Source organism: Centruroides sculpturatus, unplaced genomic scaffold (genome assembly GCF_000671375.1).
Source record: "Centruroides sculpturatus isolate CEXI.00-Female unplaced genomic scaffold, Cexi_2.0 scaffold838, whole genome shotgun sequence".
Taxonomy (NCBI): domain Eukaryota; kingdom Metazoa; phylum Arthropoda; class Arachnida; order Scorpiones; family Buthidae; genus Centruroides; species Centruroides sculpturatus.
In genome coordinates this window covers 280,657-297,751 of record NW_019385059.1, presented here as the reverse complement: position 1 = coordinate 297,751, position 17,095 = coordinate 280,657, and the positions used below count along the sequence as shown (strand labels likewise).

The following is a 17,095-nucleotide window of genomic DNA, read 5'->3' as shown; positions in this document are numbered from 1 at the left end:
GATATGGCGGTACGCGCTGCGGGCTTTTCACGTGCAAAGTTTACGTATGTGCTCAATAAGGTAAACAAGGCACTGTTTCCATGTACTACTTTATGCAGCAAAAGAGAATCTTCAAAGGTTCAAGTAGCGTTGCCTTACTTTGGACCCATATCTTTACGTATCTGCAGAATCTTTAAGCAGCACAACCTTGTTCTACCTTTAACCCCACTTCCAAGCCTACGCAAACTTATTTGCAATGATAGAGACAAATTTTCCATTCTTGAGAAATCGGGGGTCTATGCTGTACCGTTGGAAAATCAGGCAATGGGAGTAAATACAAGATATATCGGGGCCACCACTAGAATGCTTTCCAGCCGCCTTGATGAGCACCAAGACGATGTTAGGAGGGGAAGACACACCACCGAGCTCGCAAGGAAGGTACTTGAGCAGGGTTACAACCCGCTATGGTCCCAAGCGGTTATGCTCAAGAGCTGCAAGGATCGAAAAACTGTTTTTATATGGGAATCTCTCTTCACTACCACCTTGGACACTTGCAACACCCCTACGCTCGAGCTGCCTAGTGTATGGGTCACGCTGTATAAGCGTTTAAGCGAGTATTAGCAGTCTCTAGTATGCATGTAGCGTGAGCATGGCTCCGTGCATGCGCCAGCTCGCACTTCACGGAGCTTTCTGCTCGTTCGGTTTTCGAATTATGTTTAAATATTTACTTCGTGTTCTTAACAGCTTTAACATAATTTTAGCTTATCTTATGCGTTATATTCTGCATTCGATTATTTTTTGTTTAAAATTTTTTGATAAATATCTATATTCGCCTGAGGACGACGACAATAAGTTCGTTGAAAGTACTAGCGATAAAAAAATGCATGTAACGCTGAACTCAGTGTCTTTGTTTTTGTTATTATATATTAATTTGGTGTGTCACCTTTCCTATTGTTTACTAAAACAATGTTAATAATAACAGCAAAGATTGCACTAAAGGTAATAATTTAATAACAACAGAGATGCCACAAATATTATTTATAACTGCCCAATCAAGACTGTAGGAAATGTGCTAACTTAATGCATTATTTGTCAACATTGAGTTTAGTCTTTGGGAAACCAAACTCTAATAAATGTGTCATTTCTTTGTGTGCTAATAACCATGTCACTCTTTTTCATTCATATGTCTACAGGAAACTCACTATTTCCAATATTGGATTCACTAATTTTTCTTTTACTTGAAAGCTCTACTTATATAGTAATTTTATTAATTTTTGTTATTAAATCCTTTATTAATCAAATGATATGAGGCTAGTCAGAAGAGATGGTAAAGGCTTCCACTTAATACACCAAAACATCTAAGTTTGAGTTCAAATAAGATTTTCAGAAATACTGACTCTTATATCTCAGGTCTTGCCTCTAATTGCTCATTGCAAGCCTGCCAAATTCACAATGAACATAAAGATCCTTGGTGCTTGTTGGGTGGAAAAAGTTTAATAAAGGCATCGAATAATATATTGAAATATTTTATAACTAAAATGTTTCTGTAAAAGTAATCAAGTAATGACTGTTAAGATTATCTGTAGAAAAATTATACAACTATACTACTATAAACTTATATTACCTGTAGAAATTACACAACAATTATACAGCTGTAAACTACAACTACTCTGAGAAGTTGTATTACTTCTCATTTTTTCTTTGTTCTTGTAATGGAGATATCAGAATGTATTTTATGCTTCACTAGTCCAGAATGTCAGTATGAGCTTCATCATCAATAGGGAAGAGCCCTGTAATGTGCAAGTTTGTCGAGATGTTTTGTGTGAAAGCACACAGCATTTTTCAATGCTTCTGATGTCTGGTAACACTGTTGACTGACCGACTTCCTGACAAATCACAAAAGGCACTATTTGGGTCATAAGATCAGGATCTTTTAGTGGCCACAGGTTAGGGGTTGGAATGCTTCGTATCCACGCCCAATTTGTCCGTTTGGAAATAGTCTGTTTGAGCACCTTTCGTAGTATTAAAATACTCCATTTGCTAAGTTATTTATGAGCCAAATTATAATTATAATTTAATAATTTTAGATTTTAATGTTTTATAATTAGTCTATATAAAAAATAATGTAACATTAAAAAGATAGAATTACATTAATTTTTTCAAAAATCTTGGTTTCTTGTTGTTCTCTATTATATGTATTTTCTTAGCACAATATTGCTGTTGAGAACATATCACACAGGAACACTTTCAGAGGAAAAAGGTTATTTTATTGGTGGTATGGACGGATATGCATTTCAGGCTTAATGCTCCTCTTCTGCCCTATTATTACATATTTATCAGTAAATTGATTACAGGTTTACAAATTTACAGAATTCATTGAAAAAATAGGTTACGTGTACAATGATTTATATAATAAAACTTAATTACCTGAGATGATGGTAGTTAAACCAACATGACTCGCAAGATATATACACATAGTTTAAAAAGGGGGAAAAAGGAGTGGTTAATTTTTTCAGTTTAAAAGTCGTAAAAAATATTTTGAATTTTTCTTCATTATTATAATTACAGGTATTTTGTTTAAATGTTTTGTAATTCTTGATGATAATTTAATTTTGACTTTTTACTTTATTATTATTTAAAAAATGAGGACAAAATTAGTGAAATTTCTGTTTCACTTTCTGGTCTCAATTTTAACTTAAAAGATTAAACTATGTTAGATTAATTAATTTAATTTTATTCTTTACTGAAATATTCTTTAATTACTTAGTTTCTTTAGGTTCTTATAGTATATCTTATTAAATATTATTATATGAAAGTAATCTTTTTGTTATTTGTATATATTTATATAAAAAAATATATGAGTATTAAAAATGCAATTAATTCTAATTGTTCGATAAAAATTAATTTAAATTTAGAACATTAGGAAGATCAGAGATATTTCTTCTGGACTTACGAACTCCAGTCCGATACAGATAAATGTGGCAGATGAAGATAAAGATTTCCTGGGCGACCTGGATGGTCCGTCGGTCATCTGTAACATAACATTTACTAAAGAAAGTAACATAACAGAAGATAAGAGCAAATCTGAAATAATTGAGAATTCCATATCCCAGTCTTCATCTCCAAATTTGAAAGAGAAAGAAATAAATGTGAAAGAATTAGATAATTCAGAAGAAACGGCACAATTACCTTATTCTAAAGAAAATATTGGTAAGTTATAATTTATATTAATATTTAAATTTGATTTGGCAAAAACAGGGAATAGTATTTAGAAATATGCTTGTAATTAAATGTGAACTTGATGACAATTTCTGTTCTATCTTGCTCTAATTTCTTTCTTTCTTTCTTGACTACCTCTTCTGTGACATCATCTTTCTTTAGTTAAATTCTGTTTGTCTCTGTATTTCTTCTCTCTTTCCTTAACTCAGAACAACTTCTCTTCCTGTTCTAATATTACTACCTAATTTAACTGTTTCCCCAGATCTGCTGCACTTTTGAACTGTTTGGAATTCAGTTCCATTCAAAATCATTTTTGATCTAAAGGATTTGGCTTTTTGTATTGTGGAAGGTTGTTTTCATTTTTTTCTGCTAAATATAGATTTATTAGAGAAAGAAACTACAGTAGAGCATCATTTATCCGAATCAATTGGGGACTGGGGTTGTTCGGATAACGAAAAATAAGTTATCCGAACAACCGATTATGTACGAAAAAATATATTAACCTATCCCATGTTGAAATTTTTCTCTGTTGCACATTGAATTTTCGTCAATGTTAAGCCTAATGTAAATTTTTATAATAATAATCGTGGCTATTGTATTGTTAAAAATTATTTCTTTATTTTGTACAAATAAAATAAATATATTGAAAAATATAAAAACAAATAAAAATTATACTTTAGAAGTTAATCTAGTATCAAAAACGTTTGATTCAGCACGACACACAGTCCTCACAAAAACACCACACAAAAGTGCCAGTGCTGCCATCTAAAACACACACATCAACAAAAATAATAATGGAGTAGCCCAAGACATAGCCAAAGGTTGCAGTGCCACAGCACTAGTGCAAATTTAAATTTCCTGACTGGAATGCTTTCGTTTAACTGATGTTTCGGTTGACCGGCTTTCGGATAAATGACGCTCTACTGTATGTAATTTTAAAATTATTTTTTCACTTAGCTTATTTAGTTTCTTAGATTAATTATATATATATATANGTCCGGAAATGGTCCTCGGACAGGATGTTAATGTCGTTTACAAAGATGATGCTGAAGGGGTTCTAGTAAGTTAATATAAAAATATTTATACATGTTAATGATGCAATGTTTAATGATAATATATCAAATATTATTAATACTTTATTAAATTATTGGGCTATGAAATATATATATATATATATATGATGTAACAGAATTATTAATTTATTGAAGATTATTCATTCCTTTCTTAGTAACTAGTAGCCCAGGATGCCCCTAGTGGGCATTCTTTACAAATTTCCATGAGGCACGGTTCCTTTGACTTTTTTGTTTCTATCAATATGCTCTACAGCTTTGTTAAAGTCCCAATGATAAGATTTACCCTCTGAATGAAGGGGTGGCGACCCTCCAAACTGTAGCCCCCTGTGCGAACAATAAAGTCAAAGGAACCATACCCCTACACACAACCCTTTGCGAGATATAAGTCCCTGAAAATTTGCCTACGTCATTTCCGGTCACGTGACACCGTGGTCAAAAGGGAGCCTACTGCGTGAAAAAAAAAAATTAATGTGCGCTCGTGCACACTCGGGGTCGCTGCCGCTCATTTGCAGGGTAAATTGTGGCAAACAGGCAGTCACATGATTCGTAGAATAATTTTCGGAGGGCTATATCTTGGGAAGGGTCGCGTGGAGGGGTATGGTTCATTAGACATTTATTGTTCGCATAGAGGGGGGTCGCCACCTCTTCATTCGGATGGTAAATCTTACCTTCCCAATCGCGTCATACGGATCTATATTTCTTCCTATTAAACATTCTATAAATACTTTAAAATAGTTTAATTTGTTTATTTACCTTTGCTTGTAAACCTCAATTTTAAATGTATCTGCCATTTTTTCAACAAATTTCTTGTGAGTCAATGCACGACATTCACTGAGTCACAGGATGTTGTAAACATGTGGTGCAAGGTTAATCAAGGCATATAATAATTATTTATACCATTCTGTGGTATAAATAATAAATTCACATCAATAATAAATTACTATTACAAATAAAAATAATTTATTGTTAATTTAAGATCTTCTCTAGGGTGCCTCTAGTGCTTGTTTTTGGCATACCGTTACGTGGACAGATACCAGTTCAATGGGTTATATATATAACCCATTGAACTGGTATCCGTCCATATATAGATGTTCAATTAGTTTATTTAATGTGTGTCAGTTTTATTCACAAACGTTCTGGAATCAAAAAGTAATTGTGTTACGAGAAATCCTTGTTAATTCAAACTCGGATAATTTGAAATCCTGTTAGTTTGTAACTATACTTTGTCTCTGTCGGGGATATAGAGTTTTACATGTTAAGGGATTTGGTTAGTTACTACAGCTACTTTGAAATTCTGTCCATCTTGTGATATGCACACATTAACTGGTTTGTTTAGATCAAAGTGCTTCCATGCTGTAAGACAACAATAGATCAAGAACAATTTTAACCTGGTCAATATGGCTTTTATGGTAACACATTTTTGAGTGTCACCTTACTTATGGACTACCTTCTTTTTTTCTTATCTAATAAAATATGACTGGTTTCAGAGATTGCAAGATTGGGCTACAAGTAGCAGATTGAGATATTTGTAAGACTACTCTTTGGGCTGCTTTAAAAATAATTTTAGCTACATTTTGAGGAATACGGCCCTGTACACACTAGGCGTTTTTCAACGCGCGTTAAACGCTCGTCGAACGCCGAGCTAACGCGCGTTAGCTCGGCGTTTGACGAGCGTTTAGCGGAGCGTGAGCACTGGCTCGGTTTGGAAATGGATGTGGAAGTGATTGCTTGTGTGTGGCTCCTCTATCGTCGCTATAAAAGACGACGGCAGAGGCAAAGAGAATTTTGGGTGCACCCAATATTACGAGATAGACTGACGCATGAAATGTTTGCGACGTTGTATCCAAAACTAAGACAAAATAAATTCAAGTTTTTTAATTCTTTTAAAATATCTATAAAATCCTTTGACGATGGTTGGTGTCTTTTAGATACCATCAATAAATAGATCAGTATCGAAATAATCGTTTTCCATTTCAGCACATATATCTCAAAGCGCTCGGCTGACGCCCGCAAAACGCGCGATCGCATGTACGGTAACATGGCAGCACATATATCTCAAAGCGCCCGTAAAGCGCTCGCAAAACGCGCGTTTTAACAAAAATCTATAAGCGCTCGCAAAACGCGCGTTTAACGCGCGCTTGGCTTTTGAGTGTGTACGGCTACATAGAACTCTTGGTTCTTTTAAACGCGCGTTGAACACGCGTTGAAAAACGCCTAGTGTGTACAGGGTCTAAAGCTTTACATTTTATAAAACCTATCTGGCAACTTTTGAGATTCTCACTGGACATGTGCCATTTACCTTCACATTAATATTATTATTATTAATAATTATTAATTAAAGAAAATAGCATTCTGTATATGTAGCTGTATTCTATTTGCTTAATCAATTATGTCAGTTACATATCATTTGGCATAGTGTACAGATGTAAAACACAGATGATTTGAAACTCAATAATTGAAAGTTGTGATTATTTTGTTCCTAGAATTTTGAACTAATGAGGATTTATGTATTGATGTACAGAGATTACCATAAGAAATAGATGATGTGGCAAAATTTGAATCCATGCTGATTTCTCTCTGACGAGGGAATGGAACAACGTTGGGGTCACTGATTTTGATCACACTTGACATTCCCTACAACCGATTCCTGTCAAGCAGTAAGGTGCTCTAATCGAAATTAAACAAGAAAATTAAAGTTGAAAATTACCAATCACTTAAAACCTTTAGAATTTCTATTATTTTGTAGAGTGGCTGGTGGCTCGGTGGGGGAATGCCAGTTTCATAGTCATGAGATTGGTATTTTGAATTCCATTGGTATCAATGTGCTTTTTTTTTATAAATAAAACTATAATTTTCACTTTATTCTGTTGTGTTTTAATTTATTATATTTTTAAAAAAATTGTTTTTGAATATTCATGTATACATGGGATTCATACTGTATTTATAATTTACTCGAGAAGATGATAAGATATAAACAAAATTATCGTTATTCAAAACCAATTTTGTTAATAACGAAGTGTGAGAATACGGACGAGGGTCCAGACCCTCTAATCGTCAGATCCGTTAGACCTGCTCACTTTGTCACTGGATGGCTTGATTTTGAACAGAACCCGAGTGGTAAGATTCTGTGTGGGGTTGTGCATAAAGAACGAATACCAGACAAGAAGGACATTAAATATAAAATTAACAATTTAATTATAGATGGACAGAATAACTAATACACATAACATAACTACGGAACAGAAAACATAAGTCTAACGTAATAGTAGGGATGTTCTTCTTATTAGAAGTGTTCAATTGATTAGGATAAACAATAATACTATACTATAATAAAAATACAGATGGAAAATACAGAAGTTAGATCCTATCGCGAGATTAGGATCTATCTTAGATGTATCCCGAGAGAGAGAGGTTTACAATAAATTTTACCTCGTTGTTCATGTTGGGATCTTGTACCTTATAGATTCTCTTCCTGTAGAGTGGAGTTGGGAGGACAGGTTCAGTCGTTGGAGGAGTAGCACTCCATATGGCAAGTCTGGGGAACTGCCCCTGTATGGCCAGATCCTGGCGAACTGCCTCGAGTGTATGAAATCCAGCCCTTTTATCTCCATCTTTTGCAATGTCATGATTATAAGAATGGGTTATGACATTTTAGCAGGTCGTGTGCACAATTCTAAGATACGAGGCATGGAGAAAGGAAGCAAAACATCCTCATTTCTTGTAAAAGTGCTACGTGACAGAGCAGTTTTACAGGATGTAAAAATTTATAACCTTATTAGGTTATGTTCTAGTAATTATTCCAAATTTTATCATTCTTTTTTATATAGTTGAGTGAAATTAAAGCATAGTATTTATTACATTAAAATTAATTATCTCAAGAACACCGTCAGATTGTCACAGAAGACATTTTTATTAACATTATTCAATCTGTTTGCTTCTTTGGGAGCAAAATTTTATGGATGATAATTGTCATAGAAGCATGTGAAACAATAAACATTTTTGCACTGTGCATCATTTTTATGATACTTTTTGTGACTTCCAAATTTGACAAAGAATCCTCGGCTGCAATTAGATTTTGATTTTGAAGAATGCTTTCACTATATGTAAAAACATCTTTTAAATATAATTTTGTAATATTATTGTGCACCTGTTCTTCTGCAGAACTCATTTCTATGCTATTGATATTAGCACAATATATCGAAGCCATCTTTTCATTTTTTAGCAAACAAAGATGCAATTATAGACACATTTAGGTTAAAAAATGACTTAGTTGCTAGAGTAAGTATATATTGTACATGAATATACAGAAAATGTTTTGTTTCTAAATAACTATTATATTGTATAAGATTTCTTAATTTCACATTGAATTGTTACTTGAAATGTGGTTTCATTATATTGTTTATTGTACATTTGTAGTTTTTTTAAAAATAAATCAGTTTTTCTCTCTGACAATATAATAAATTAAAGATGACCAAGAATAGAATAAAAATTATTGTTTTATTTAAAAAAATCTCATTGATATAAACAGGATTCAAAACACCTACCTTGTGACTATGAAACTGGCACATCCCTGCCAATCCACCAGACACTCTGCAAATAATAGAAATTCTAAAGGTTTTAAGTGATTGTACAATTTTCAACTTTAATTTTCTCATTTAATTTTGAGTATTGTGCCTTATTACTTGGTTTATGTCAGTTGTTTGGGATGCACTATATCCTCTCCAAGTTTTAACAAAATTGGTGACCCCAATGTTGTGCCATTCCTTGTGGGAGAGAACTTTGAAAAATGTAGTGTGCAGTCTTGATATTATTGGATGAAGGGAGGAAGCCTTTAGAGATGTTTAAGGCTTTTCAATTTAGAGAAAATGGACTTTAGAATTCAATCATCATCTGATTTTAAAATGTAGGTAATGTTAGACAGCATTCAGAGGAATAATCAAATCATTACCAATTTAGACACATTAAAGTGGCATCCTTGCAGTAATTATGCTAATGGCAACAAATTGAAATTAAACGACATTAGTCATTTACATCGACCCTTCAGTACTCCTTTGTTGCCGACTTTCCGAGATTGCAAACTCCCGACACACATCTCCCGTCTGTTCTGTGGAATATTTACTAACATGAGATGAAACTTTTATTGATAGTTACCAAAGATGTAGCTTTTGCATATGTTATTTGAGATATCTGCAGCTATCAATGTCAAGAATGTATGTTGAAATTTAAAAGGTAAATGCAAGAGTAGAGAAAATTTAATTAATCAATGAACATACAAAATACAGTACTTTGAACTGCAAGAGATCTTCCTTTTTTGCAATACATAACAGCATAGTCATAGATGAAAGTATTGTGAAAATAAAAATTTGCAGAGCTTAAAAATTTAGAATAATTAAATATAAAATACAATGATTATTTAGACAAAGTTATCAATAGTTTACTAAAAGTAAAGATTTGAGTATTAAATTACGTAACCAATTTGGCTCTAGAGGTAAGTGTTAGGCGCCATCTCTTATTAATATTAATAATTATAAATAGATTAATTAATTTAAATAATTTAGAACTGCTGGGAGAAAAAATCGGCCTGGAGCGGGACTCGAACCCACAACTCCTGCTTACCGTGCAGATGCGTTGCCAGTTACGCCAGTTTATTTAGTAATTAGCCTTAAACTAGCCCGATAGATTTTCGGCATACGTTTGGTGTTTAGCTATATTATATCGGGTTTAGAGATGTTTGTATATATTACGCCTTGCCGGGGCTTGTGATGGCCGGTTGAGTGCCTTGTAGGACGTGGGCACTGAATGTGTCCCCAGCCGGCATTGTAATAACCGTCGATGGTTACATAGTTATACGCTGGAAAAGGAGATCGGACCGAAGGTCCAGGTAGCGTAACTGGCAACGCATCTGCACGGTAAGCAGGAGTTGTGGGTTCGAGTCCCGCTCCGGGCCGATTTTTTCTCCCAGCAGTTCTAAATTATTTAAATTAATTAATTAATTTATAATTATTAATATTAATAAGAGATGGCACCTAACGCTTACCTCTAGAGCCAAATTGGTTACGTAATTTATTTAGTAATTATCCTTAAACTAGCCCGATAGATTTTCGGCATACGTTTGGTGTTTAGCTATATTATATCGGGTTTAGAGATGTTTGTATAGATTTGAGTATTACATATTTATGCTATTAAAATTTTTTAAGGAAGAGCAGAAAATTTCTGAGAACATCACAAATGAAGACATAGAAGTTATTCTGTCGGAAGTTACACAAGATGAAGAAATTCAGAGTGATTCTGAAAAAGTTTCCAATGAGAACAAAAGGAAAGATATCTATACATCTGATAAAACAGATGATGATGAAGGTACAGTTAATTCAGATTTATTGATAGAATAAAACAATTTAATATGCTATAAATATTTTAAAAATACAGTAGTGTTTAAGTAGAGAAAGCATTATTAAAAAGTGCAATAGATTTAATCTTATTTATTCAGATATTTCAGATGTTTACTAGCTTAATAGATATTTATATAATAAAATGTGATTCAGTAATTTATTACAGTTTGTGTATTGCAGATACAAAATAAGTATATAAGTTGTCAAATGCTATAAAAAGACAGTTTCTTAGTGTCATAAAACAGTTAACATTTCAAATGTTAATCATAAAACAAATGATTAACTTTTGAAATCAAATTATTTAATTAGTATTTTTGTGAAATTTCTCAGAAATTGAACCATTATCTACCAAAACTTTACCTATAGGATTTGAACTAGATCCCATAGAGATATAGAATCTTGGTTCTTTAGATCAGTGATTTTGAGGTCATCCTGTGGCTCCAGAAGCTGTGATCTTGGGAGTCAGGAACAAAACTTATGTTTTCATTAAATAAAATTGCTTTGGGTGTAATTTGATATTATTATTACACGTAACAGGTTGCAGGGTATATCATATACAAGAGTTGCGAGAAATAACCATTGTTCTCAAGGCTGCAGTTTAAAAAGTTTAAGAAACACCGCTGTAGATTGGCAGACCAATGTTTTTGTTGCTTAACTGTCTGACTATTTATTTAAGATGTTAAATTGACAGTTGGATGGATGATTGCTAATCTAGTTAATTTAGATTAGCAAATAATTAAAGTAAGGTAATGGCGAAAGAGAATTCTGACTTACATTAACAATTGCTGAAATATATATCATTATTCAGAGCTATATATTTCAGCAAAATTCTCAAGATGTCTACAATTAAGGCTACAAATATTTTGTAGCTTTTTATTTTTCAGATTTTAGTGTTGGATAGCTTATATTTTCACACGTTGATCCATTTCTGCAAAATTAAACAGATGTGAATTTGTTTAACACATTAAATCTCATTTATTAATTACAGTTCTTAAGATTATATTAATCAATCAATTTTCAATTACTGATTATAAATTTCAGTTTGGCTAACTTAAGGAAATTAATGTTAAGAAATTCTTAATAACAAGTTAAACATTTTTAGATCATTGCGTATGGATGGAAAAGTGAAACGAATGTCATAAAGCAGAATCACATATGACATTCTTGAATTATCTTATTCTTTCATAATAACAAAAGTCTGTCTTGCCAGATTTTTGCATTGTTTGTTGTTGAAAATAAAGACAAATTTTAAAATTTGTGAACTATAACAAATATCAAATAACAGTTTAAATAATTATCAATGCACATCAAGGTCATAAGGAATATTTGGTTAGAAATTTGGTACAAAAATAAAATAAATTCTATTCATTTACATCATTAACGAATTAATTAAATCAAAATGGCATGGTTGCAGGAATCATCATTCTCATCTTATCAAACCGTTTTGATTTTATTAATTTATTAGGTGTGGCATGGCATTAAAAATTATTAGATTTAAAGTTATGTCGTAACTTTTTGGTAGCAGAAAATTAATTAATTTGCAAATCTACTCTTGGCATGATACAAAGTGTAATAACAGTCAAAAAGATTGTAAGAATGGTAAGAGTAGTACATCAAATGGTGCTTTTCTTACACTAAAGAAAACATTAAATATTAGAATATTTGAATTAATTAAATTGTCATTTATTTAGGTATAGAATCAGATATCTTTCTGCTAGAGAAAGAAATAGAAGAAAAGAAGGTGCCAGTATTCGTTAGTGTTGGAAGACATAATCTGATGGAGAGAGACATATTAACGTCCAGTATCTTGGATTCTTTGGATTTGAGAGTTTTAGAATCTGTCAAGAAAACTGTAAGTTTATTTCATTTATTTCTGATGTTTTTCGTATTATAATGCAAAATTATTTTATTATTACAGTAATGAATATATAATTTTAAATTTTAAATCCATTACTTGTAGATCAAAGTAAAAAAGTGGTAAATTAGACAATGTATCAGATAAAATAGTCAAACGTGACATGTATGCAGTGATGCAGTTGTAAACTTAATGAAAGACAGAGTGTTTTTGCAAGTTTTTTTTTTGATATTTACTAAAAAGAAAATGAATGATTATTTGTAAAAAAAATGAAAGCATTGATTTAGTTATTTAAAAAAAAATTTTTTTACATTTATTATTTAAAAAAATAATAAGGTTATGAGGTATTTGGTTAAAATGTGCTTGTAAGTGGAAAGTATATGGTATTTTTATAAAGAAATAATAGGGTGTATGGTATATACTGCTGTGTATTCTTTTGTGCAATGTATACAGAAGAATATACAACATTATTTATAGATGATTACCAGAAAAAAAAAAAAACAGAGAAAAGACAAGAAAACTTTTATGAAATATTTAATATTGTCAGCATATGTAAATAAACTATACTACAAATGAAATTAAATAAATAATAATAATGTTTTTCACAATTGAAATGTATTATCTATTTATAACAGTAGTAAAAAGTTGATATAGTTCGACAGTAGATTGTTGTGTTCTTATTATTAACTAGCTGTTACCTGTGACTTCGCCTGTGTGGATTTTGCAAGAAAACGCCATTTATATTCAGTATTTCAAAAACCATGGTAATTGTTATATAACACCTACTGCTGAGAATGATGAGAATTGCTGAGAATCAAACAAACTGTTTTCAATTTTATCAATTTTCTGGAACATTTACAATCGTTCTGTAATCGAACCAATATGCAATAACAAATTTGAATTTAAAACAGTTTGAACATTTGGTTAAAAAATCAAAATATATAAAAATATTTATGACAATGTCTGAAATGTTATCAATTTAATACACTTAAGTACTCAATGAAGACTAAACATAGTTGAAAACAAAAAAAATTGCATCTAAAATATAGTATAGTAGAAGCCACTCTTCAGGTTGTGTCTTAATGCTCTCCCTCTCCCCACGGGGGAAATTTTGAAAAATCTCTTCTTAGTGTACATTATGTTATATGCTCACTTTTTACCTCTGCTTTTATACATACATACATACATAATACATATGTATATACAGGATGGGCAGAAAGGACGGATGTTTTTGAAATGGCTAGAACTCACCACCAGATGGAGTGACAGATGTGTGGCAGGTAGCATGAAAGTAGTGAGGTCTTAGCATTGTCTTTTCAGTTGAAGGCATGTAGCCATGGATGCTACATCACTGTGTGTTTGCATATGACTGAGGAAACAGTTGTAAGCAAAGGGGATCACTCAGTCATACATATCTGATGGGAATACATTTCCGCATCCTTGCATATGATGGAAATTTATTCTCATCAGACGTATGTGGTTTAAACAGGATGGGGCGACAACCCACACAGCTAGAACATCAATTGACGTTATTCGTGGTCTCTTCTCTGGTCACCTCATTTCCAGGCTCAGTGACATTCATTGGTCTCCTCATTCGCTCGACCTATCCATGTATGATTATTTCTTATGGGGACACATCAAGGCACTTGTATACAAGCATAAGGCCTTTCTTTGAAAGAACTGAAGAAAGCTATTTGCGTGGAAGTTGCCAAAATTGCCTCCAGAAATGCATCAGTGATAACGAACACCACACGGGAGATGTTGTTTACCACACTTGTAAAATGCTATTTCAATATGAACTCACATCTTTCAACAAATATCTTTTGTATTAACAATTACAAATGTTGTGATTTTTTTTAAAAATGTTTGTCATTTCTGCCCCACCCTGTATATACAGTATATAGGACTTAGTCCTTTACTGTGACCCTACGAATATATAAGATGCATAGTAAAGTCCTAAATCATCCAAATAACTTTTGAATGAACAGAGCTAGAGCTACAGAAGTTAGATATTGGTATGATAAAGTGACCCTGCATTATTGAAATGAGATTAATAGCAGTATCTCTAGCAGTAAAATTTGATGTCAGCATTTCTAACCTGGACCTTTGTAATTTGCTAATTTGGGTCAAAAGTCATTATGCATCTTCATAATATGTTGGTTAACTTCTTTGTGTGTCTAGCTCACCCACAATGTGTAGAAATTGGATGTTGGATGTCACACACAAAAATACACACAGTTAATAATATACAGTGAAACCTTGATATAGCATCATCCTAATGAACACCATCTTCAAAAAAGTGTTCATGAATATTCTTGAACAGTTCTTCACCATAAATGTTATGTAGATAACTCTGGTATTTGTGAATTACTAAATGTATCATATTGCATTGCAAACAATATTATCATAATCATTCATACACAACCTTGATAAAAGGTTTATTTAACTTTGAAAACTAACATTTTTGATTATTTTTAATGAACATCAGGTTAATGTTCCAAAAACTAAACATTTACAAATACTAATGGGCATAGAATGCAAATAATCAAACACTGGTCATATTAAATATAAAAAATAAATTTTATAATCTGTTACATCGCTGTGATGGGTGCAAAAACTACAAGAAAATAACAATAAAAATAATAACAAAAATATAAGTTGTATTACATTGTGTAGACCTCAAACAAAGGTTTCCAAGCATCTGTGTCTAGATTTGTTAAGGACCTAAACATGATGTTGGATGCTTGGAAATCTTTGTTTGAGGTCTACACAATGTAATGCCATCTATACTTTTTTTTTTTCGTGCCTGTCACAGCAATGCAGCAAATTGTAAAATTTACTTTTTTTATTTAAATATGTTTGACATTTGATTATTTATGTTCTATGCCCATTAGTATTTGTAAACGTTTGATTTTTGGAACATCTACCTGATGGTGATTATCAGGGTTTCTCATTTCCTGGACTTTGCTTGTCCCGGGATTCTGGGATAAAAGTGCACTGTTTTCCGGGATCTGAGAAATCCCAGGATAGAATTAATTATTTTTAAGATATGCAAAATATCTTGAAAGCAAATGATATAATTATTTTTCATTTTTTAAAGTAATTTAATACATTCTGCAACCTCCAGAATCATATTAATAATGCTGTAAGATATATATTAAAAATTACCTTTGAATTATGTAGAGATTTTTATGAATAGAAAAATTTTATTAAAGTTTGCTGGAAACTGCATACAACAACAACAACAACAACAAAAAATGCTTTGAATTGAAATGAAAATTAAAAAAAAAGAACTTAGATCAAACTTCTAACTTAAAAGATAATTTTCATTTTTTAAATAAAACATAATACAAAATATTATTGTAAATTTTTATAATAAGATTTTAAAAAGCAAAGATGGTCAATACTCTGTTCACTCAATCTGATTCCAATTTTGGTAATAAAAAGTCCTGCTACCGAGAATGCCCTTTCCAATTCTATTGATGTGAGTGGAATCATGTTTAATGCATTTAAGAGAAGACAGATGTGTTTTTTTTTCACTTGTAGCCTGGAAGATTTCGAGTTCGTTTTCAAGATTGTCGTACTTCTTTTGCTCTCTAGTATTCTTGATTTGTCTATCTTTGCTGCTCTAATAGCGGCATCAAGCTTATAGCCTGATAATTCAGTAATTCGTTTGGCTTTAATAATTAGGTTTATGAAGAAAAACTTCACACTTGCAGACTTCATACTCCTCGTTTGTATCCTTGCCCAATTTGTACAACCTGGTGTTACGCAGTTATTGAAGCTCCTGATGGTTAAAAATTAAAACAGCATAAGCACAATTATTCCAGATATTGCAGGTTCTGACAAGTAAAGAATTTTCAGAGTCTTGCCACAAATAAGCTACATATTGATTATTGACCATTTGTGACATGCCATAACGAAGAAAAATTAAAAAAACTAATAAGTAGGTTTAAAATTAATAAATACAAATGTATTCTGACAGTTTATGAGTTAGTTATACAGTAGAGCGTCGATTTTCCAAATCAATTGGGGACTGGGGTTGTCCGGATAATTGATATTTTGGATAACTGATTTACGTACGAAAAAATAGTTTAACGTATCCGATGTCGAAATTTTTCTCCGTTGCATGTCACTTTGCGTTGAATTTTTGTTGATGTTAAGCCTAACAAAGACTATTGTATCGTTAAAAATTATTTTTTTATTTTGTACAAACAAAATAAATATATTGAAAAATATAAAAACAATAAAAAATTATACTTCAGAAGTTAATTTAGTATCAAAAACGTAAAATATTTGAGTAGCCGAAGACATAGCCAAAGATTACAGCGCCACAGCACTGGCGAAAATTTAAATTTGTCGACTGGAATTCCTTCGGATAACCGACGTTTCGGATAACCGACCTTCGGATAAACGATGCTCTACTGTATTTATAATACTTTCTTTTTGGAAAACACAACAGCCTTAGAAGTCTATAATACTATAGAAGGTTTGAAAAACAGCACTCCAGACATCAGTTTCTTAAATATTGAAATCTTAAAACACATATCTGAGTTACTTTGTACTCGAATATTTGTTGT

At 31.9% G+C, this 17,095-nt stretch overlaps 1 protein-coding gene across 1 annotated transcript in view; it reads left to right on the top strand.

The window, feature by feature from the left end:
• Nucleotides 1-4,189: 4,189 nt before the first annotated feature.
• LOC111634085 overlaps nt 4,190-17,095 on the top strand; it is a 32,628-nt gene continuing 19,722 nt past the window's right edge. Inside the window, exons 1-3 of the mRNA XM_023378761.1 lie at nt 4,190-4,258; nt 10,469-10,628; nt 12,352-12,512. Of these exons, the coding sequence (XP_023234529.1) occupies nt 4,202-4,258; nt 10,469-10,628; nt 12,352-12,512 (378 nt within the window). The 5' untranslated portion in view covers nt 4,190-4,201. The remainder of the gene's footprint in view (nt 4,259-10,468; nt 10,629-12,351; nt 12,513-17,095) is intronic.